Source organism: Melanerpes formicivorus, unplaced genomic scaffold (genome assembly GCF_026170545.1).
Source record: "Melanerpes formicivorus ecotype bairdi unplaced genomic scaffold, bMelFor1.0.p_v2 SCAF_38, whole genome shotgun sequence".
Lineage (NCBI taxonomy): Eukaryota > Metazoa > Chordata > Aves > Piciformes > Picidae > Melanerpes > Melanerpes formicivorus.
The window spans coordinates 5,631,328-5,654,497 of record NW_027142390.1 but is presented as its reverse complement, the minus strand read 5'-3'; the positions used below and the strand labels follow the sequence as shown (position 1 = coordinate 5,654,497).

Here is a 23,170-nt window from a genome sequence, read left to right as displayed (position 1 = left end):
TCTACAGACATTTGCCCTGGGATTCACACCACTTAAACCACAGCTTCACCCCACCAAGGCCCTCCCTGTAGCAGAGGGCTCTTTTGGGAGCTGGCATCAGAGGTTTCAGAAGGGTTAGGCACATCCTGGGGCAATCCCCACGCTCAGCACCTGAGCTGAAGTGGAAGGAGACCACTCAGAAGCCCATTGTGTTAACAAGTCTACACAGCAGTACATTTTATTCCCTACAGACACATTTTTTAGCCAGCCCAGGTACTTGGGTTTCCAGCCTGCAGCAGCTGGAAGTGGGAAACGTCACAGACTTTGTACAGCACAGAACTCTGTAGCGAGATATCTCACCAAGTCAGTTGGCCTTGGGAGACATGGAATCTCTTGTCCCATGTTTGCAAGTTGAAGAATCCCAGACAGGTTCAGCCCCATCAGTCTCCCTTCTCCCCTGAAGGCAGCCATTCTCCAGCACTTCCAAACCCTCAAGACACTAGGCAGAGCACTTACAAACCAACAACCCCCCTACAATCTCATTAAAAAAATAGTAACTAGAAATTCATACAACCAAGTCTCACAACACATGCCCAGAACAGAGGTCGCACCAGCACATTCATCTCCCACTTTACAGGCAGCACAGGGGGTGACCCTCCACATCCTCCTCAAATCAGTGATTTCAGTGCCAAGCCTGTGAAAAAATGCAGTGGACTTCATGGGCCAAGCCAGGGAAAGGCACAACATCTTCCAGGCTTGTCTGTGGGTCTCCCCAAGCCTTGCAGCAGAAGGAAGATATTTTATTTGATGAACAGCCACCCTCTAGCAATGCTGGGCATGGATGCCCTGGGCATGCTTCTTCCTCCAGGAAACTCTTGGAACTATCTACAGCAGGCATGGAGCCAGTTCAGGTCTCTATTCCCTGCTCTCACTCCAGACTGACATCCCAGATGCCCTTCCTATTCCTCTAGCTTGTGGCTGCATCCAAGAAGTGCAGTTCCACCTGGTGTCAGAGAGCCCAACTGCAGAGAGAGGGATGGCCAGAAGATGAGAAAAGTGTTTAAACTGCATGAAAACAGGAGGAAGGAGGAGTAAAACAAAGGGAGTAAATCAAGCATCAGCCAGAGGCTTGGTCTCCTGCTGGCTTGCTGCAAGGCCAGCAGCTCATCTCACCCCAGCACAGCACCAGTGCTTTGCAAATAGTCCCCCACGTAGTGGTGGTTGTGTGTTGCTTTGTGCCAGGCTCTGGGCAGCTGCACTCTGCCATGCAGCTGCCTTGCCCAGCAGTGCCCTGGGAAGGCAAGGGGCTCTCACTGCAGGAAACTGTCTAGCCTGGCTTGGCTGCTGCTGGCAGAAGATGTGGAAGGAGCTGTAGATGCTGGCCTGGAGACCTTCTTTTTGGTCCTCCCTGGTAACGGACGGATTTCTGCCAGGTTTGTCTGGAGGTAAAACTGTCAAGGAACACACAGACCAAGGTCCTGGGGACACAAGTGACCCAATACCTACTGCAAACCAGCCCTGGGGGCTAGCCATCCGTTTGCACCCAAATTAAAACTCCCCTAACTCACAGCAGCAGAGCTGGGGCATGCTCCTGTCCCACAAGTTCCAAATGCTTCCCACTCCTGTGCTAGCCTCTGGCACACAGCCAGCATCCATCAGAGCTTCAAGTTCTACTCTGCATGCCAGGGCCAGGACACCGTGTAGGAAAAGGCACAGCAGCCACAGCCTGCAGCCTCCCAAGGCAGAGCCACCCCAAGGGCAGAGTCCTGGGAGCAGCAGGTCCCTTTTAACTCACATGGCATCATACAAATCTTCAGAGACACTGAAGTGGCAGAAACTAAACACCACTGACTGTAAAGGTCTTGCCCAGCCCCTTGCTGTGGACTGGAGGGCAGGTGGAGAGCTGCAGGGTTACAGACCAGCCTGCAGCACCTGGGCTCAGAAAAAGCAGCTGCTCCTCCATCAGCCACATGCAAGAGGCAGCACTGGGACAACTGCCCACCTTCTCCATTCACCTCAGACTGACAGCACAGAAACACCTGTCCCCAGAGACCTGCCATTGTGTACCTCCACCAATGCCAGAGTGAGGCCACAGGAGCAGCATCTCAAGGTTTGCTACCAGGGCACACCTTCCAGCCTCCTGCTTTTCTACAGGGAGCAAAACCCCTTCAAAACCAGCACCAGGAGCTAGAGCAGTGTCAGAGCCATCAGTTTAGGCTTTACCCTCTGCAAGCACTGTCTGGGGGAGGCAAGAGAGGGGGGCAGCCTATGGGCAGGGTGGGAGCTCAGCCCAGCCACTCCTCATGGAATCATTTAGGTTGGAAGAGTCCCTTAAGATCATCACATCCAGTTGTTAACCCAGCACTGCCAGATTACCAGTAAACCATGTCCCTCAGCACATCTTTTAAACCCCTTCAGGAGTGGCAACCCCACTTCCCTGGGCATCCTGTTCCAGGGCTTGACAACCCTTACAGTGAAGAAATCAAGGTCCCTCACTTGCTGCAGGGCTGCCCACTGGGACAGGCACATCACAGCAGCAGTGTCTCAGAGGAATGAAGGCTTTGGCTGCATGGGCTGGCAGGCATGCAGCCAAGAAGAGGCTGTGCTACACTGCTGTTCAGAGATCCCAAGGGCAGAGGCAGCCCCTGCAGATTGCACTGACTTGTAGTTGATGCACTTCCCTGAATAAGTCACCTCTGATAATGCTCTCAGCAAGTTCAGGTCCTGCATGCCTTTGTGTAACTCAGACTGTTCAGAGTCAGACACAAATCTGACAGGCTGGGATCCTGGAGGAACTCCTTTTTGTTGACTGTGGACATGACACCCCAAGATGGTTGAAACTGAAGAGAAGGAAGAGACATGAGGTATGTGTTGCATCACTACTGCCACACAAGCTGCAGGAAAGGATACAGGTTGTATGAACTTTGTTCTGCCTCCCATGCCATCATAGCCCATCCTCACCTAGGAGAGAGAAAGAAATGAGCCTGGAGCCTTGGCTACCTCACCCCACATTGGTTATGGGGAAGGGGGAGCCTCGCAGGCCACAGTTTCTGGAGAGGGATTCCAAGCACCTAGAAACACTCAGTACAACAGATTGAAGGGTATTAGTAAAGTTTGGTTATCTTGGGCACTTTGTGAAGTAAGCTGAGCCTTTGAAGCAGTAGGGAGGCTTAGGATTTTGTCATTGTGACTGAGAAATACAAGGAAAGCACCCAAATTCTGTGAAAGCTCCAAGGAGGTGGAAGAACAGATCCAGAGGGCTGCCAGGAAAGGCATGAGCATCTGTCATCCCTGGAGCAGTGCAGGACTGGGAAGTAGCCAGGTCATGCTCCAAGATTTGTTTTCCACACACTGAATGTGGCAACATAAAGCCTCATTTGCTTCCTCCTGCAGGGTCACTTCAGGACAGAGGTGTGCAGTGCCAGCCCTCAACAACATCACCAACTGGACAGTCATACTCACAGTGCCGGTGTTCCTGTGGGCACCCAGGAAGCTACCTGAAGATGGCTTCTTGGAGAGAACAGAGTTCCTGATGAATGCTGGCAAGAGTCCTTGAAGAGCATCATCCTCCAGATCATCTGCCCAGTTCTGCCCCACAAAATGAGAAAAGCCCTTAAATTCAGCAGATTCAGTGCAGGTTAAGCCCACAGAGAGATACCAACACTAACAATGAGGACAGCTACCAGGACAGCTGTTACTGCTGTACCACACAGCAGGCCAAAGAACAGCAGCTTCAAGCCTCCTCCCAGGGCCCATGTGGAACAGCACCAGGGGGGCAGGACACTGCACCCAGCAAGCCTGGGAGGACAGTCCCCTCAGCTGACCCCACTGCCCTCGTGGTCAGCCCCACGCTGCGCTTGCCAAGCACATCTGCTGCAGGGAGCTCAGCAAGAAGCACGTGAGCCTCCATCCTCCCTCTCCTACCCAGTTCCAGGAGGCCTGAGGCAGCAATCAGCATTTCTAGGAGACTGTCAAGCAAAGTACTTTGCAGCATTTACTGTGGTTCTATAGAGGGGCTGGTCTATGGTCAGTGTGTCTCCTACATGGAGAAAATGGGTCCTTTATCCCAAGCTTATTAACAGCAGAATCAAAGGCATAGAGAAAAGGGAACAAATGAAATTCAAGACTAGTTCTTTTACCTCCACTTTTTCCTTCAGAACTTTCTTTGCCAGATTTACCACAGGAGGCCTGTAAGAAGCCCAAGGAGCAAATCAGCAGAGATTTATTCAAGTGGAGCTGGCAAGGACAGACAAGGCCAAACAAATGACAACGGCACTTGCAGCACGACATCAGGCAGCTGGAGAGCTATCTGATCTCACACAGCAGCTTACAAAGAAGAGACTTTGATCTCTTTGAGAAGCAGAAAGAGGAGGGAAAACTCACAGCTTTTTATCCATCTTCCTCCTTTTTGCAGGTCTCCAGGGAGACCTGCAGGGCTCATGTTCAGGAGTGTCCACATCAAAGGTAGCATCTAGATCGATCTCATCGCTGTTGGTTGGGTGGTGGAGCTTCGGGTGCTGCAGTCCCATGGGAGCAGGGCTGCAAGGCAATGCAAAGTGTTGTCACCAGGAGGTCACTGCCTGCCACCCAGCAGACAAGACAGAGCAGCACAATGCACAACTGAGTTGCAAGGCAGCTGTGAAAACAGGATCAGAGCCCCCATTGTGCTTAGGAGTCACAGAAAGGACAATCTGAATCCCAGAGTTTATAGTCAATGTCCCAGCCACAGAATGGTTTGGGTTGGAAGGGACCTTAAAGATCATCCATTTCCAACCCCTCTGCCATGGGCAGGGACACCTTCCACCTGGCCTTGAACACCTTCAGGGAGGGGGCATCCACAACCTCCATGGGCAACCTGTTCCAGCATCTCACCACCCTCATTGTAAAGAATTTCTTCCTAATCTCCACTCAATCTCCCCTCTTCCAGCTCAAAGCCGTTACCTCTTGTCTTATTACTACAAGCTCTTGTAAAAAGTCCCTCCCCAGCTCTCTTGTAGGCCCCACTCAGGTACTGAAAGGCCACTATAACAACTTACTGGAGCCTTGTCCAGGCTGAACCACCCCAACTCAGCCTGGTCTCACAATGGAGGTGCTCCAGCCCTCTGATCATCTTCTGGACCTGCTTTAGTATTTCAATGTCCTCCTCATGTTGTGGGCACCAGAACTGGGCACAGTAGTCCAAGTGGGGTCTCATAAGAGCAGAGTAGAGGGAAAGAACTCCTGTTCACCCTCAGATGGTCTATGTTCTAACAATAGTACCCAGAACACAGGGGAACTGGCACCCTGCTGTTCTGTCTACACAGCTTACTCTGCTGGGGTAACAGCACAGAGCCCTCACAAGAAAAGGCTTGACAAAATTGTGAGAGGTGCCAATTATCAAGGCTAGGTTCCTCTGCCTGCCTAAGATCTCTGGTCCCCATGCACCACTCGTTATAAAGCTAGATCTGAGGCAGCCAGAAGAGCAAATTTAGGGATACTCCCCTAGCAGGACACAGGGACCAAATAAGTTTGTCATACCCTAGCCTGTTCTTTCATCCTGTCCTGAGCCAAACCCTCCAAAGCAGCCACCTTTTCCAGGCACACCAAACAGCACCTTGTCAGCACCAAGAAAGAAATACAGTATGGGATACAAGCAGCACAACCACCATGCTACTGCAATCCCTGGCAGATCAGCATGTCTCTGCTTCCCCAGCTCCTACTTTGGACTTGCCATCTCCATCCTTGGGTTTGGGCCAAGGATGGACTTCACTAACCTTTCAAAGACTAGTCGAGTGAGTGTCTCGCTGGTTACAGACGGGACCTTCAGGCTATCCTGCAGGATGTCTATCTTCTTCTTCAAACTCTGAGGGGAAAGGGAAAGCAGACAGGGTGATAAGGGAAGATTCAGTAGCAGATGTTTTGCCCTTTTTCCATAAATTAGTAACAGGTGGAGCTCAGAGGTGAGGCAGATAAGAAAGGTAAGGTGGACTGGGTAACCTAGTCACTGAGCAAGAGCCAGCATAACTCCTGGCTTTGCAGTTGCAGGCCATGGCTAGCTGCCAGTTACTGCAGACTGAGGAATGATATTCTCACCAAGATCTCCTTGTCTGCATTCTTCAGATCCTTCTGGGTGCTTTTTAACTCCTCCTCTGTCTTCTTCAACTCCGAAACTGTTTTCTGCAGCTGCAGAACAAACCCCCCCCGAACAGCAGAATGCTGGTTACCACACCAGGGAGACTGCAGAGCTGCAGTGCCAGCAGTATGCTCTGCAGCACAGGCTACTTTCCCCTCTTTCAGGGCTCAGTTTTCCTCTCTGACCAATCTCTCCTGTATCAGAGCAGCTGAATGCATGCCCATTTCCTCAAGCTGCCTGCAGAGGGATCTCCAGGGCTGCTTGGCCAACAAGAACCTTCCCAGAGCACTTCCTGAGCATTTCTGGTTGATAGCTTTTCCCTGCTCTAACACTTGGTGGCTGCATTCTGAATTTCTGCAGGACCTCAGACACAGCAGAGCACAGGAATTACAAACCACAGGCTGGAGGAGGGCTGTGCATCAGCAGTCCTGGCACACGGACAAGCCTGATTCAACACGGAAGAGTGCCAGGGGCAGGGGTCAGGAAGTGGACTGCTACCACATCAGAGACTTTGGTGAGCTCAGGAGCCTGGGCCAGCTTCCATGGTGCTGGTGCAGCCAGCTCTCTGGATCCCCAAGAGCACTGACTCGCATCCTCCTGACGCAAGCCGGCAATTGGGGCTCGGCACGAACTCAGCCAGCGGCAGCCCGATTCCAGCAGCACTTTTTACAGGGGTTAACTCCCTTGAGGAGCAGCACAGCAAACTGAGAACCTCCTTCTCCATTTGAGGGGACAACAGCAGCTATGTCTGAGTAACAAAAATAGACCAAGTCCACCCACAGTCTCTCACTTTGTGAGCTCGGACGTGGGGATGTCCCAGGGAACACCTGCGCCTTGGAGAGCAGGGCCACACACACGCCTACCAAGAGGACCTGGCACCAGAAGCTGCAGAAAGAGACCCCTGACCTGAGCTAACAGAGCCCAGCCAGGCCTGGAGCATGAGGAGCACAGCAATGGAGGCATATCAACAGCTCCACACTATGCCAGGTCAGGACTGTCCCTGGCAGGCTCTGAGCAGAGCCTCCTTGTATGTCCTCACCACTCTCTGGAAACCTCTCCTGCCTGCATGCAGCATCATGCAGGGCTCCTGGCCCAGTTCAGCTGTCTGAAGGCACAAAGTTGAGTGTGACTGTGGTTGTGCCAAGCCAGGGTTAAGCCCTCCTAACTGGTGCTAGCTCCAATCCCCACTCCCACCTTTCTTAGAGGCCCAGTTCTGCAGGAAGAGAGGCCTGCAGCTGAGCTAGCTCATGCTCAGCAGTGTGGCAAGATGAAGGCAGTGTTGCTTCCAGAACTCAGTAGAAGCAGCAAAGCACCTGTGTGCTGCTGCCTTCCAGTCCAGGCTCCCTGCAAAACTCTGGCCAGCTCTGCACATGCTGCCTCACTTGTGTTCCCTGAGGCTGAACTCCTGACAATCACCCATGAGCTGCTCACTCACTGCAGCATCGCTCCCTGACCAAGAAACCCCAGCCTGACACTTCCATGTGACCCATACCCCTACAGAGGTATTGTGTGTGGGAGGAAGTCATAGCAGAGGGCTTAGGCCACAGTTATGGACAGAGATCTATAGACCAGATGTCACCCTGGTGACTCAGACTCTCCCTTTACCTTGTTATTGACAGAAAGAAGCTCCTTCTTCAGCTTCTCTGTCATCTCACTAGACATCTTCCGAGCCTCCTTCAAGTTCTCATATTCCCTGCAAAGAGACCAGGAAAGTCATGCTGTTTGTGAGAGGACTGAACTAGAACTAGTCAGAGACAAGCCAAGGTCCTTAATTTGAAGCTCTGCAACTGCAGAGCCACCAAAGAAGACGCATGAAACAGAGTGGAGTGCACCAACACTGACCAACAGCACATTGAGTGCACCACTGCCCCAGAGGAGGGAAAAAAACCTGCATGGGATACCATGCCTGAGAACAGGGCCTGAACAGATCCTGCCAGCAAAAGGGAAACCAGATCCAGAGATATTTCAGTTGCCAGTGCAAAAGGAAAACAGAGCAGCCTTCATGCTGGCAGCAAAGAGGGGACTTTGCTCTAAGCATCTTTCAGAGACTTCTCACTCTTGGCTATGGCACATTCATTCCCAATTACACCACAGGGACACTTGCCTCATTACAGATTTGTATCAAAGCTACAATTATTCAACTGCCATCAGAACAGATGAAAAAAACAGCTGTGGTTTTGCCCAGCAGGACCAGATGGATTTCCAGGTAGGGGAGAGGAGTGCTGCAGATTGGCCTGGCCACAGAGCACTGGGAGGCCACAGCTGCACCATGCCCTGCTGCAGAGGCACGACCTGGAGCTCCCATCCACTGGCTTCCACCCAGGTGCAGGAAGGGAGCAGGAAATAATCATCATCACCTCATAGGTGCACTGACAACTCTGGAGACAGTTCCCATGGTGACACACATGTCACTACAGTGACAACAGGAACACTTCAGTGCGACAACCTCCAATCTACATCCCTGGGATTTGTCAGTCAAAACCCACTGGAGGCTCAAAAAGGCAGCGGGAGCTCCGCAGAGCCCACATGCCTGCTGGTACTCAGTGGAGGTTCTCCCTGGGCACACCCAGGACAGAAGGAGCCAGCTGTGCCAAGCCCACAGCACCTACTTTTTCAGTGAGACACAGTAGACTGCAAGCTGCTCCACTGCTGCCTGCCCAACTCCCATCTCTCTGATCATCTCCTCTGCTTCGGGGCGCTGACTCTGAAGCAACAGCTCAATCCTGCACCAAAGACAAAACTGAGCTCATGAGTCACAAACAGAACTGCAGCTGCACACACACACACTGTGCATGAGACTGACATCCCAGCTCCTGGGCCCTGTGGCTGACTGCATTCTGGGCTGGGATTCTGCCCCAGTGTCCTCTGACCACGGAAGGGCAAACAGCCATGCTGGGAGCACTGAAGTCAAGGCCAGCCAGCACACAGCATTGTGCCCTGCTGCTCTCCACAGGGAGAGCAACCACCTGGAAACACTGCAGGGGCAGGGGCATAGGCAGGCAAGGGCCAGTGTGCTAATGCAGCAGTTTCCAACCCTGTAAAGGTAAGAAAACCCAGCATGTGGAGGTGGACAGTAGAGCAGGCACAGGAGGAGCCTTCCCCTGCAAGGAGAGGGGTGTGCAGCCCGGCCTGCAAGGCCCAGGGTCTCACCGCTCCATGGTTCTCAGCTTGTTCCGCAGGCGGCGGGCCTCCTCCTTGGAGCTTCTGTTATCCTCCTGCTGCTGCTCCAGAAATTTCATCTGCTTCTGCAGGGAAGCAAGCACACACAGACCGGTAGGAAGGCTCCGGGGATTGTCAGAGAAGCATCCTGGCTTATGCGCACTGCGGGCAGCCGGGAGCATGCCTTGGCTCTTAATGCTATCACCACCTCAGCAGCCCAGGATTAGGAGAGTTTAGCTCCCTCCCTGCTGCACCCTCAGCTCTGCCCCTCACAAGTGCAGCAGGGGCTCAGCACTCATCACAAGATGGGTCTGGCACTGAAGCTATGCCAGAGCCTCCTCTCTGCTGAGAGGGCTGAGCAGTGCCCTGTCTGCAGCCACAATTAGTGTTTCAAAAGCAGAGGAGTCCACCACAAGCAAACCTTGCTATCGCCTTCTCCTCCCTGCACAGCTCATCCCTCTGCTCTCACCTCCCAATTCTCCTTACTGTTAGCTGCTTAGAGCATAAATAGGATTGCTAAGTGGGGCTCTTTGGAGTGACCTCAGCCAAAGCAGATACCCACCCAGCCAACTCTCTCACCTGCCTGGAGAGACTGCAAGCCTCTGGCAGCCATCAGCTTGCCAAGCTCTCCAGTAGCAGGCAGCAGTAACAGCCTCAGCTGAGCCAGAAAAGCACAGATCTGCAGTCTGACAGAAGAAAGCTGGCCTGAATTAGCACTGTTTCAAAGCATCTACGTGGTTTAGGTTTGAGTGCACCTGAGCACCTCACACAGCATCTTCCAAATGCTCTGGGTCTGGGTTCAGTACAGGGGTGACTCTGGGGAGAGGTCTAGCCAGAGACAATTACTTCATAAAGCTCCATTCCACAGAGATGTGAAAGGAATTTAGCTGCTTCCTGCCACAGAGACCAAACAGCTGTGAAACTGCAGGGACTTTGCAGAGGAGATAGTGTTGCAGTCTCATGTGTTGTTCCTGTTTAAGCAGAACCCATCTTTGGCTCTTCCTAAGCACAGCTCTCTATACTTCAGTTCCCCAGAGCAGTGTTTTGTGCCAGGTTGGAGCAGACTCCCTACCTCAGACAGCCTCAAACAGCAGCAAACTCTCACACAGAGGTTCAGCAGCAGCTGAGAGTGCCAGGAGAAGAGAGGGATGGCTTGCAGCTTGTGGGCTTGACCTGCGTCAGAGCCAGTTAAGCCTCTATTTTCACTGCAGAAGTTTAGTGCTTTAATCTTTAATGATGCAGTATAAGACAGTGCTTGGCACTCAGCTGGGAAACCCTGTACACCACAGAAAAGATACCTCCAGGTCCCTAATCCTGCCTTGTCCAGCTTTCATTATAAGGACTTAAGCATATACAGAAATCTTTGCAATAGGCAAGATAACCACAGAGTCTCCTCCTGAAGTACCAAAGCAGGAAAGCCAAGCACAGAGATGTTGAGCTGAGCAGCAAGCACTAGCTCCCACCATCACAGTTGTTTCTGTAGGAGTAGGAACTATCAGAAGTACCTTGCCACTGGTACACCCAAGATCCCAGGAGCACATCTGGCATGGCACAGGGCCAGGCTACCTTTACACCCAAGCAGATTGGATATAATCCCATGATCAGACAAAAGAAGTTGTGCTGTCTTACAGCAAGGTTTGTCTCACATTAATTCCTTCTGTATCTCCTGCCCTATGACAACACCATGGTGCTAGTGTCAGGCAGACCTCTGGGACTGGTTCCTCTAAGGAAAATCCCAGATGTGTTTAGCAGACAACCTCATGACCCATATACAAGCTCTGCCTGGGTTGTTTGGCTTTGCAGGTCAAGGAACATGCTACAGCCTAGGCTAACAAATCAGACTCATAGCCCGGGGAGCAAGTGACCCCTACCCTACCTTTCAGCCTGCAGCTCAAACCCACACACCTGAACCCCACCTGCTTGTGACAGGCAGAAACTGCCCAGCCCACCACCAAGGCAGAGTCATTCCTCTCACTACAAGACAGCCCAACAAAGCAGCTCCTGCTCTTAGCCTTTTCCACTTGTTGTTTATGCACAGTACATGACTACAGCTTGAGTCACTGCACGCTGAAACAAGGGGAATATTTGATCCCTGGACTTCACACATTACCAACCTCACCAAAGGAAAGCCCTGGCAACAGCACAGAGACAGGAGAGTTAGCTGGATCAAATCCCACTCAGCTGAAGCTTGCAACTCCCCCTCCATATATTTCAGTTTGATTTCTCCTCCAGACAAACTAAGAAACTAATTTTCCTTGAATCCCGCCTGGCCTGAGCCCATTTCAGAAGAACATTCTACCGCAGGGAGCCAGTGCTGGGCAATGGGGCGCCGGGGCCAGCTCCCACACTCTGCTCATGCTGCTACCTTTATCATCAGCACTGCCACTTCATTAGCAAGGCTCAGCCAGAGTCTCCCAGGCTAGGCTGGCATCTCTTGCCCACCACAGCCACCTCTGCCTTGAGCAGGCAGCCACAGGCCTGGCTTTTACACCTCTGAATCACTTCTGACTGGAATGCAGGCAGGACCTCAGGCCCAGTGACATCACTCACTGTGGAATAAAAGTGAAATGAGAGCCCAGCTCCCCTGCCCCTGTGTCATTCAGAGATCAAGGAGCCTCGAGGCATTAGATTCAAAAGTCTCACCAGCACAATCTATTTACTAGCAGGGCCTGTGGAGATCTTTAACAAAGCTAACACCAACAGCACTGTAGTTAGTGCCCAAGTCCTGCTGGGGACAGGAAAGGTACCTTGAGAGAGGAGCACAGCATCTCTGTCTCTCCCAGCACCTTCTGGAGCGACTCTATTGTGGCATCGCGCAGATCCAGAGTGTCCCTCAGCTCATCCACAAGAGCCTGGCACTCCCGCTTCTCTTTCTCTGGAAAAAAGGAGAACAGAGGAAGGTCACAGCCCAGCAACCCAGACTCTATCTGCCCCACAGCAGCAGGAGCACAGCAAACAGGAACCGCTTGCAGTCCCGGGCTCCAGGCTGCTCAGAGTCAGCCATTCCCACAGAGCGCCATTTCCCTAAGTGCTGTCTGCACTGAGCAATTGCTTCTCCCAGTGCCAGCAGGCTTCAGGATTTTCTTTACTAAAGATAACAAGTTCCCTTTAATAGCTTTCCAGTGCCAGCCTTGCTAGCATTAAGCTGATGTATCTTGCACACGCTCGCAGGCAGGCTTGCACAGGGGAAACTCTTCTAGTCACACCAAGTTGTGGCAGAGCTGGAGAGCTGAGCCCCAAGCCTGTCCTTTCCACAAGGAGCCTAATGTACAGAGAAGCCCTGTGGAACCCTGGGGCAGCTGTGTGCAGTGCCCCACCCTGCTGCTGCATCAGCCCTCACCACGCCTCCAGCATCCAAGGGTGAGAGGCAGCAAAGCAGAGCTCTGCTGGGCAGGGTCCCCAAAGCACCCACTTTTTGCAGGTCATGAAATCTTCAAGTCCTGCTGTCCCTCCCCAGGTAGGCAATCCAGTAACAAATCATATGCCTCTGACTACCAGAGAGGTGGTAGAAAACACCAGAGCATAATCTGTGTTGTAGAGACAAGGGACAACAGCTCAGGAAGCAACAATCACCATGAGGAACTGACAGACCCCAGCAGGGAACAGCCAGCATCACTAGAAAGCTCAAAGCAGTTGGGTAATGAGGGAGAGCAACAACTCTGTCTAACCCTGCTGAGAGCAGGGTAAAATCTTCAGCTCAGCATCTCCTGTCTTTGCTAAAATCACCCATGGCTCCAGTCTGACCATAGTGGAGAGCCAATCAGTGCCCTTCCAAAACATGGTTTCTCCTTGCAAGCAATCCAGCTCCAAATTGTGCTACTACATCCTATAGTAGCATGACCTGCAGCCCAGCTCCACTGCTCAATCAGACAGCAGAAGAGCCACGTGGGACTGGGGAAAGAAAGGAACACATCCCAGCAGAAGCACCCAGGTGGGTTGTGAAACATTTCTTAGCAAAGCATTTTTTCCTCCACTGATCTGAATAACCCTTCCCCACCAGAGGCAGCACAGCCTTGAGATGCCCCCCTGCATTTGCAGGGACTCCCCAATCACCAAAAGAGTTAGGGCTTCCCCCTCCTCCATTCCCAGCTGCCCAGAGGCAGATGGCAGGAGTCAAACCTCCCTGTGCTACAGGAATGACTGTTCAGCTCATTCAGTGTGCCTCCCACAGCGCCTGCTGGGTCTACTGGGAGCTCAGCGCCTCTAGAGCCATTTGCAAGCTGATCAGAGACTGGCAATTGCACAGCCCTTCTCCAGCATAGAGCACATCCTTTTAAGTGAAGAATTTATACACAAGAACCACCAGAGAGCAGAGTGCCCACAGCAAAAGAGGCAGGAGGTGGGAAGGAGCTTCTCATTTCCAATATGAAAAGAGAATGGGACAGGGAACGTCAAGCCCAACCTCTACTCACCAGAAGCCGAGAAGATGAGCAGGCCTTCGAGCAGTGTTTCTTGGAGAACATCCTAGCAAGAATCCCAGCCACCTTCCCCAGAAGATCTGGCTCCCTACCAAGTCACTAAACTCAACCAAGCTGGCAAGAGAACAGACCTCAGAATAGCAGAACTGCATGGTCTGCACAGCTCTCCCAGGCTAAGGACTGAATCCTCAACCTCCTGGCTATTCATGTCTGTCTCGTGCATGCAGTCAAGGCAGAGGGAAGACTCAGGGTGTGGGTGAGCCCCCAGCATTCTTTAAAGACTTTTTTTCCCCCCCTCTCCTCTGCTAGAGTGTCTTCGGATTTCTGTCACTCAGAGTGACATTTTCCTTTCGCTGCTCATGACTCATGTTCTGATGACAGGCTGCCTACAGACGATGCTTAAAACCCATCGACAAGTCTCCAGGGCTTTTGCTCTTCCTCCCTCCCTCAAACATCCTCTAAAATTAAAGATGGGAAAATGGAAGCACACACACACTGAACTCCGTCTGCTCTTCACACGACACATGTGGCACTGCAACAGCCAAACAAATCCCACTGCTGCCTGGGCACTCTTCTTACCCCTTCAGCTGTTAGAGCCCTTGCCATGTGCAGCTGTTGAGTTCTCAGGGAGCAAAGCAAGGGGTTTGCTTCCAACAAGCCTGCTCCAGATATAGCTCTGCTGCACTTCTGGTGGCTTGTGACTAAGAAGAAGGGCAAAAAAAAAAAAAAAAATACAAATTGTCTGTGTCTCCAAACTTGCAGAGAGCTGCTCAGTTACAGCAGAGCTGGGCAGGCTGCAGGCTCTGTCTCATACAAGCTCTGTACAGCTTTAGGTGGCCTCGCCTCAGATAAACCTCTGAAGAAGCTGCTCCAGCAAAACAGTTGGCAGCCTGCACCACGCCCTTGGCTTCAGAGAGAGGTGGGCTCTGCACAGGGGCTCCTCAGGCCTGGGCAAGGCACCTCACACAGAGCAAGCCCAGGACACAGACTGTCAGCTACTCATCACCCACAGGCAGCCGAAACTCACCTTTCATGGAGAGCTGAGCCTTCACCTTGTCCAGTTCATTCTGAAACACAACACACACAAACAGATTAGGGAACTCCCTGCAGAGGAGCTTCCACTAGATCTTAAGAGGACTCAGGAGGTTTCTCAGCAGGACATTAGCACCAGTCAGCAGCTAAGAAGGGCACAAGGTAACAGCAAGCACGGTGTAATATCACAAGGAATGCAAAGAGCACCTCCAACTGGCATTCTTCAGGGACAGAGAAGAAGATCCCAGTTTCATCTTAGCCTTGTCAACCTTGTGTTTCTCACACTGTCAGTCATCTTGTTTTAGCTGAATAATTTTGGAAGGCTCTCAGGGAAACACAGGAAAAAAAAAATCAGACAGGAACAATTTTTATAGTGTTTTACCTAAACAAGGCAATAAGGCTGGGATGTTGCCAGACTAACTGGATTGAGAGCTGCTCTGAACTGAAGTGAACTTTAATCGGGTGCAGGTGGGAGACAGGAGGGCACATCCAACTGTCTGAGAAGGTAACCAAGCATACCATCCAGCAGCAGCAGCTAGCACTCTGACTGACACTAAGGCACTGCAGATCTGGATGCTGATAGGAGCTAACAGCTCAGCCAAACAGCCATAAACAGATCACCACTAAACCACTCCACAACAGACTGAGGGCCTGCAGGATCTCCTGGGGGCTGTGAGGGTCTGGGGAAGGCCAAATGTTTCTAACCCCTTCACTAAGGATCAGAAAGAGAGAGCAAATGCCCCATAGTTTAAATTCATAGTTTCATTCAGGGTTGGAAGGGACCACAAGGATCATCTAGTTCCAACCCCCCTGCCACGGGCAGGGACACCCCACACTAGATCAGCCTGGCCAGAGCCTCAGCCAGCCTGGGCTTCAACACCCCCAGGGACGGGGCCTCAACCACCTCCCTGGACAACCCATTCCAGGGTCTCACCACTCTCATGGGGAAGAACCTCCTCCTCACATCTAGCCTGAATCTCCCCACCTCCAGCTTCATTCCATTCCTCCTAGTCCTATCACTACCTGAGACCCTGAGAAGTCCCTCCCCAGCCTTCCTTGTAGGCCCCCTTCAGATACTGGAAGGCCACAATTAGGTCACCTCGGAGCCTTCTCTTCTCCAGCCTGAACAGCTCCAACTCCTTCAGTCTGTCCTCATAGGAGAGGTGCTCCAGCCCTCTGCTCATCCTTGTGGCCCTTCTCTGGACACGTTCCAGCACCTCCACATCCCTCTTGTAATAGGGGCTCCAGAACTGGACACAGTACTCCAGGTGGGGTCTCACCAGGGCTGAGTAGAGGGGGAGGATCACCTCCCTCGACCTGCTAGCCACACTTCTCCTGATGCAGCCCAGGATCTGATTGGCTTTGCGGGCTGCAAACACTGGCAAATAGCCAAAGGAAGTGTAAAGAGGTTACAAAGAGAGGCTATCTATAAATAATGCTGCCCTTTTTTTTTTAAGTGAGAGAGAAATACATACAGGAAAGAGTCAACAGAATATGACTTAAAAAGCTGTGTTAGAGAACTGCAGAGGAAGAAGTCAGGCAGGAACTGCAGTGGAATAAAACCATAATAAAATGCCAAAACAGTACTGAAGCAGAGCACACAAATCTGTGCAACCTGGAACACCACATGCAAATCTGAGCTGAGAATAGCACTGCCAGTGACCACGGACCTGATGGGGCCAGAGCAAAGCTCTGCTAGTGACAGCAAAGGCAGGAGATATGGGCTGTAAAGCCGGGTAAGCAGAAGGGACTCGGTGCAAAGCCTAGCAGAGCTGCCTTGGACTTGCCCCTGGGGGCACAACAGCCCGAGGGCTGACACGGAGTTAACTCTGCTGCAGGAACTATTCTGGAGTAGCGTCCTCAGAGTCCTATTCAGGAACGATTAGTGAGCTCACAAGATGTGCTAATTAGCCTGATAGCAAAGAAATCTCAGGCTGCTGCGGGCAGCTATGTAACATTACCTCATTCATCAACTTAATCTGAAATCCCTCATCCTCCACCACAGCTCCTAAAGGCTGCCCCAAATTTTCACTCCGCTGACAGAAGCTCTCCTCTCTCTGCCAGCATGAGTTACAAGACCACAATTTCCTCAGATCAAATGAGTTTATCCTGACCACAAATAGACAGCTGTCCTCATAGGTTCCCACCCTCCCCAGAAGGTTTACAGGCAGGAATCTTCCTCCTCCGCCTGCCGCCTTTTCAGCAAGCTGAACCAGCCAAAGTCTCCTGGTCTCCTCGGGAAGAAAGGGCTCAGCTACCCAGATCAGGGTAGTGAAGTGCCAGGTTCCAGGCTGTTACACTGAGGTGTAACACCCCAAAACTCACACTTGTGCTCTGTGAACAGCCACATGAAGATTGCTCTGATCACCAAGGACCACCTTTAAGGGCAACACAGGATAAATCCAGACTCAGCACCCAGAAACGCTTGGACACATTGCAGCATTCAGCCTGTGGTCTGCAGATAATCCATGGAAGCAAGTTTCAGCTGAAGCTGATGACCAGTGGTGGGAAACAAACCAAGCCCACCGCTGCCCTTTGGCTGTAAACATTTCAGAGCAGAAGCAGGAGTGAGGAAAAGCACCAAAGACAATTATCATCCAAGAGATAACATGGATAGTTCTGCAGCAAGAGGAAGAGGTTTCAGATTATGAAGGGGCTCTTCCAACCACTTATAAGTGGGGGCATAAGGCTGGTTCTCAGAAAAGCATCCTGTTTATCTCCCCCAGACAAGTGCACCACAGCTAGGCACTCTGCTTTCTAGCACATTGAAGCACACTCCCTTGCCCCAGTCCAATCCTTTTAAGGCTGGAGGCCAAATGCTCATTTCAGGACATCTGCAGGCTGCACAGATACAGCTCCAGTTGATTATGGAGCTAAGTACCACTCTACAGCCAGGCTCTTGCAGGAACAGGCAGTGGTCAGCAACAAATCCTGGCTTTGGAGGCTTTTCCAGGTGAAATTGCTTCTGGTTGAGGATGTCTCCAATACTTTCCTCAGCTTTAAAGAGTCTGGGGATGGCTCACTATGTGTTTGCTTTGCTAAACTGCTGCCCAGGCCAGAATCGGATACCCCATGGCAGAGTAAACTTCAATCTAGATGGACATTAAATCCCACCCAGGAAGACCACACATGTTCTTCACACACTCCAAGTCCTCCAGAAACAAGACAATGCACAACATGGAACCAATAACAAACCAGCATCAGCCCAGCAGCAAGAGGGATCATAAAATCAATAAGGTTGGAAAAGACTTCAAAGATCAAGTCCAACCTGTCACCCAGGACCTCATGACCACTAAACCATGGCACCAAGTGCTATGTCCAATCCCCTCTTGAACACATTGTATGGGACAGTAAACACCCACACAAACCAAGTCACTAATCCACACAGAAAATAGCTGGCTCTTTCCTTCACCTCTCATTAGGAAAGCTACACACTCAGGGCTAGATGTTGCTCTAGCAGCCACGCAACAGGCTTTGTAGAAGCAAGATGAGTTACCATCAAACTTGTTGTGCAGAGAACAGCTCTGCTATCCTACCCTTGAGCAAAGGAGCAGATCTTCAGCACAGCCTGCCTGGAGGAACCCATCTCAGATCCCAAACTGGGGGTGAGAGGGAAGAGAAAGCTTTTTCTAGGGCAATTTTCTGCCGTCAACCTATTTCCCAGTCGCTCGCTCGTGTGTTTACACTGGCGAGAACAGAGAGGAGGATGCGACTCGAGGCAATGTTTATCTGCCCCCAGCCATCGCTCTGCTGCTGGGGCACATGGCTCCAAAAGCCCCAGAGAGGCTTTGTCGTTTTCTCAGCACAAATAACTTTGGCCTTCAGCTGCTTGATTAGCCACCTTGGAGGATGAGGGTGCTACTGCCATTACAGTCTGGCTGGCTTTATTGGAAAAACATGGGATATACATACAGCATTGTCATGGCAACTGCTAATTATGGTAATTGCTGCACATGCTGATTCTAAACACAAGAGGGTACAAGCGTCCCATTATACCAAGGTCAACCAACTACTTTTTTTTGTTGTTGCTGTTGTTGTTTTGGCACAGATAACTCCAAGACATAAGGAGCCATGCTTCATCCAGACTAGACGAAGGAGGAGAACATGGAACAGCCACTCTGTGTTCGTCCCTCCTCACTCACGGCTCCAGCACACCTACAGGTGGCACTTGGAGAACTTCACCCAGCACCTCAGCTCCTGCCAAGTTACCCCCTAGGACCCAGCCTCAGCACTGCCCACCACTGCTGGTGCAGCTTTAGGCAGTCCCTTTCCTAATATATCTTAGGGAACCCCAACTTAACCTGATTTAACCTGCTCTAGATGAAGATGTCTCTGCTCACTGCAGAGGGGTCGGACTAGACGACCTTTATAGGTCCCTTCCAACCCAAACCACTCTATGATTTTTATCAGCATCCTTCCTTAGTCTGTTCAAACCCACCTGCAGAGAAGTGAGGAAATGGCACTTTCTCCAGCAGCCCCTGCTCTCCAGAGGTGTTAGCAGGGCTTAAATGCAACTGAGCCAGATACCACCAGCAGTTCATAGAATTTAGTATTTCCCTTCTCCTGCCTTTTGGAAAAGCTCCAAAGCCTCCTCCCCAAGGCTTTGAGACCCAAGGGAGAAGCAGCAGTTGGATGTTTATTCGACAGTGCTTCAAGTCTCCAGGTAAGGTGAGAATGAGAGGGAACAGCAGTGAAGTAGAGGAGGCTTCTTGAGTTACCACATGAGATTTGGTCAGGAGGAACGCTGGAACAGGCTCCCCAGAGAGGTTGTGGAGTCTCCTTCTCTGAAGACTTTTAAGACCCATCTGGATGCATTCCTGTGTGACCTGCACTAGATTATATGGTTATGTGGTCCTGCTCTGGTAGGGGGTTTGGACTCCATGCTCCCCAGAGGTCCCTTCCAACCCCTAACATCCTGTGACCCTGTGAACTCTAACCTGCCACACAGAAACCTCCTTACAACACAACCAAGACTGGGCAAGGACCAAGAGGAAGGGCAGACAGGCAAGAAACACTGATGTGCTTCAGGTCTGAAACACAGCACAGAGAGCACGAGCTCAGGAAGCAGCTCTTGGCAGAGGACCACACATCCAAGACGCTGAAGCATCAGACCGCAGAAGACCCACCCAAATTACCTGCAAGGTCTCTGCATCCGGTGCCGTCTGCTCCTCCAGGACAACATCAAAAAACAGCTTATTGATGATGTGTCTTTTGCTGACCTAAACACAGGAGACAGAAGAGCTTGATGGGCACAGATACAGACACACAACACGCTGGCAGGCAGACAGAGGGGGAGAAGGTACTACGTGGTCACAAGGCCATGAAAAGCAAGTCAGATCACGTGCTTGATGCCATGGGTGAGGATGCTCTGCTTTGGCTCATCAGCACAGCAGCAGACCCCCACACACACTCAGTTTTGGAAGCGCGACTCCAGCCAAGCTCCCGAGCCGTGGCAGAAAGATTCAGGCACTTCTGAATCAAGCGCAGTCTGTTCTCTGGCAGCTAAGGCCCAAGCAGCTGACGCTGAGCTAACACGATGCCAAATCCTAAGACAGAAGTACGTGCTGCTTTCTGCAGGCAGAAGGTGCTGTAATTGAATTTGATAGCTCTCCACACCTCCCCCATGCAGTTACAGCTTTGTGTTTTAAGTATTATATACAGTCATGACACCAGCTAATTGCATAGTTACTGCTACATAAGATGTTATTTCGCGATAACTCCATGGTAACCCAGAGATGTAAGAGGCAGTGAAGAACAGAGGGAATCAACAAGTCAGCGAAGGAACAAGGGCCAAGACCTTGAGAGGAAGGAAGAAGCACGAACACGGAACAAGCCCTAGCTGCAGCTGGCTAAAATCCTACGTCTGAGTTTGAGGCAACACCTCCTGCAGCCACTACAGACTGAGATATACTGGCAGCACCAAGGCTGGTGACAAGTGACTTCAAAGAAGTTCAGGTCCCAGCTAAGCTACTGGATCCCCAAACCTTGGCTGCCCATCTCAGAAACACAGCACATCCTTCCTTCCCTCCCCAGCCTTGGCTTTACTCAACAAAGGGCCAAGTGATGCAGAGTGAGGGCTGGATCATAATGGCCACGCACAGCAGAATGAGCTGCTTACCCGATGGAAGCGGCAGGGCACCCTATAAATGTAACTCTGATGTCCTTATTGAACCCTTCTCGCCCTCTCTATCATCGTGCCAGTACTTACATGGCCTAAATAAAAGCCACAAAACCCCAGAAACCCTTCCTAGAGAAGCTGCAGTCAGGACAACAGCAGAGCACCCCCAGACCATCCTTCTAATCAGAAGGGTGAGACCATCCTTCTAATCAGAAGGGTGAGACCATCCTTCTAATCAGAAGGGTGAGACCATCCTTCTAATCAGAAGGGTGGCTGGGGGGGAGGGACAAGACACACACAACTCTCTAAGCCTTTGGGGAATAGAATAGAATAGAATAGAATAGAATAGAATAGAATAGAATAGAATAGAATAGAATAGAATAGAATAGAATAGAATAGAATAGGAGAGACCTTCAAGATCATCGTGTCCAACCTATCAACCAATCCAACCCCTCCACTTCACACCATGACCCTTTCCCTCCATACACCACAGGCTCAGACCAGGACTCCACGGTGCCATTGAGCAGAGCACTGTGCCACAGGAATGTTAGGTGTACAGAGGTGATGGTTTTACCTGGATTCTGCACTGCGGGCATGTCCGGCTTGGTGCTGTGTCAAACCACTGTGTGAGACTGAGAAAGAACAAGAAAACACACAGTAAATCCTTAAAATCCAGAAGCACTGCTCCTAGGGGTCACCCCTCAATTCCCAGGGGACAGCAGGATGCAATTCCTTTCACCAAACCAGAAGCACCAGCGGTTAGTCCAGAGGGGCAGCTAACGGGGACGCAGTGTTCCAGCACGTGCACTCTCCTTTTACCTCTGAGACAATTTCCAGCTGAATTTAGCATGTGAGCTTATCTTTACCAGGGAAGAGTCTTTACAGAGCTTGCATCTCCCTGGGAGAGAGCCTTTGAACAACTGTAGCTTCACAGCAGCGAACGGATCCACACGCAGAGCGGCACAAGAGCTGCTATATCAGGATACAACGGCTGAGACATCTCCAGTTTGGTCAGCTCCAAAGGGTGCCGCTGACACCGAACATGCATCTGCAGAGCGATGGAGACCGGGCTGGTCTCTGCTCCAAGATGATGAACACAAACCTGTTGGGCTCCCCAGGAGAGCTACAAACGCATTTTGCAACCAAGGCATCGGATCACACTCGGAACAGTTTATTTTTGGAGCAGCGTAACAATCTAGAGCTGGCAAGCTGCTGTTGGAAGCTGTTAGAGGAGAGCAAGCCCGAGCTGTGCTGCTGGTTGAGAAGTGACCACTGCACCTGCCAGCGGTGGTGTCTCTCCAAGTCTGTGAGCCAAAAAAGCAAATGCCTGCTCCCTCCACAAACACAGAATTTATTTTCTCAGAAGCAACATTTCCTTCCAAGACAAACACTTGCAGAACAGTTACAGTAAAAGCATGAAATTGCCTGGAAGGCTTCTCTTATGATCTAACACCGCTCCTTCCCCATGAACACCCTGTGTAGGAGCAATCTGCTGGCACAGACCCTGCCAGAGCGGGGAGGCCACGGGCAGGAGAGACAGCACAGCCGAGGATCCTGCGGCAGCTTCATCAGCAACTCTAAACCGTTGAAAAACGGAACTACTGCCTTTAAAGCTGCCAAAGCGGCCAGGGCTTGTGCAGGTTAGAACCAAGGCAGCAGCTGAGGACGAGCAGAGGGGCACAGCAGGTACCAGCCGCGTAGCGCACCACGAGCCCCGCGGAGCGGAGCAGGCTGAGCCGTGTCTCTGCAGGAAGGGGCTTCAAGGACAAACAGCTGCAGACCTATCCACCAACTCGCTCCAGGTAGAGGAACCCGCAGCCCTACAGGACAGGCACCGCACACCTACCCACCCACCCACCCGCCCCGCTCCCCGCGCACGGCCGCAGCCCGGCAGCCAGCGGGGCGGGGCGCGGCGCTCACCAGGCGTGGTGGAAGGTATGGCCGCAGGGCACGGCAGCCACGTCCCGCTGGTTGTCGAAGAAGTCGGAACAGATGGTGCAGTGGGCACGGATAGGCATGGCGAGAGCTCCGCAGGGCCGGGCCGCGGCCCCCAGAACCGGAAGGGGCGCGCGGCGCCACTCGATTCAAATCCGGCCGCGCGCCCGCCACTTCCGGCCCGGCGCGGAAGTGACCTCACGGGGCCCGTATAGGCCTGAGGCCGGGGCGGGGCACGAAGGGGGCGTGCCTTGAGGGCGGGGCGGGGGCGGGGCTCCGCGGCTCCCTGGCCCTGTGCGGGAGTGTCTTGAAGCCTGGCACCGGTAGCTGGGTCGCGAGGCTCCGGCCCGGGGGCTGGCCGGGACGACGTGCCGCCCCGCCCCGCTCCGCCGCCCCGCTCCGCCGCCCTTAGTGCCA

The 23,170-nt window shown here is 52.0% G+C and overlaps 1 protein-coding gene across 1 annotated transcript; it reads right to left on the bottom strand.

The window, feature by feature from the left end:
* Window positions 1–1,103: 1,103 nt before the first annotated feature.
* TRAIP (TRAF interacting protein) lies at window positions 1,104–22,967 on the bottom strand. Its single transcript, XM_068157688.1, has 15 exons — window positions 22,739–22,967; window positions 21,393–21,450; window positions 19,836–19,919; window positions 14,696–14,735; window positions 11,998–12,125; window positions 9,242–9,336; window positions 8,701–8,814; window positions 7,697–7,784; window positions 6,052–6,141; window positions 5,733–5,821; window positions 4,363–4,518; window positions 4,119–4,167; window positions 3,442–3,567; window positions 2,890–2,940; window positions 1,104–1,418 (listed from the first exon to the last, which is right to left on the bottom strand). The coding sequence occupies exons 1-15, from the start codon at window positions 22,834–22,836 to the stop codon at window positions 1,290–1,292; spliced, it is 1,395 nt and encodes a 464-aa protein (XP_068013789.1). The 5' UTR covers window positions 22,837–22,967; the 3' UTR covers window positions 1,104–1,289.
* Window positions 22,968–23,170: the final 203 nt, after the last annotated feature.

Excerpts from the sequence above, each read along its gene's own strand:
- TRAIP (XM_068157688.1), bottom strand. The coding sequence starts at position 22,836 with ATGCCTATCCGTGCCCACTGCACCATCTGTTCCGACTTCTTCGACAAC. Across the intron at positions 21,451-22,738 it reads CATACCTTCCACCACGCCTG|TCTCACACAGTGGTTTGACA; the intron begins GTGAGCGCCGCG and ends GTTCTTTCTCAG. Across the intron at positions 4,519-5,732 it reads ACTCGACTAGTCTTTGAAAG|CCCTGCTCCCATGGGACTGC; the intron begins GTTAGTGAAGTC and ends ATTGCCTTGCAG.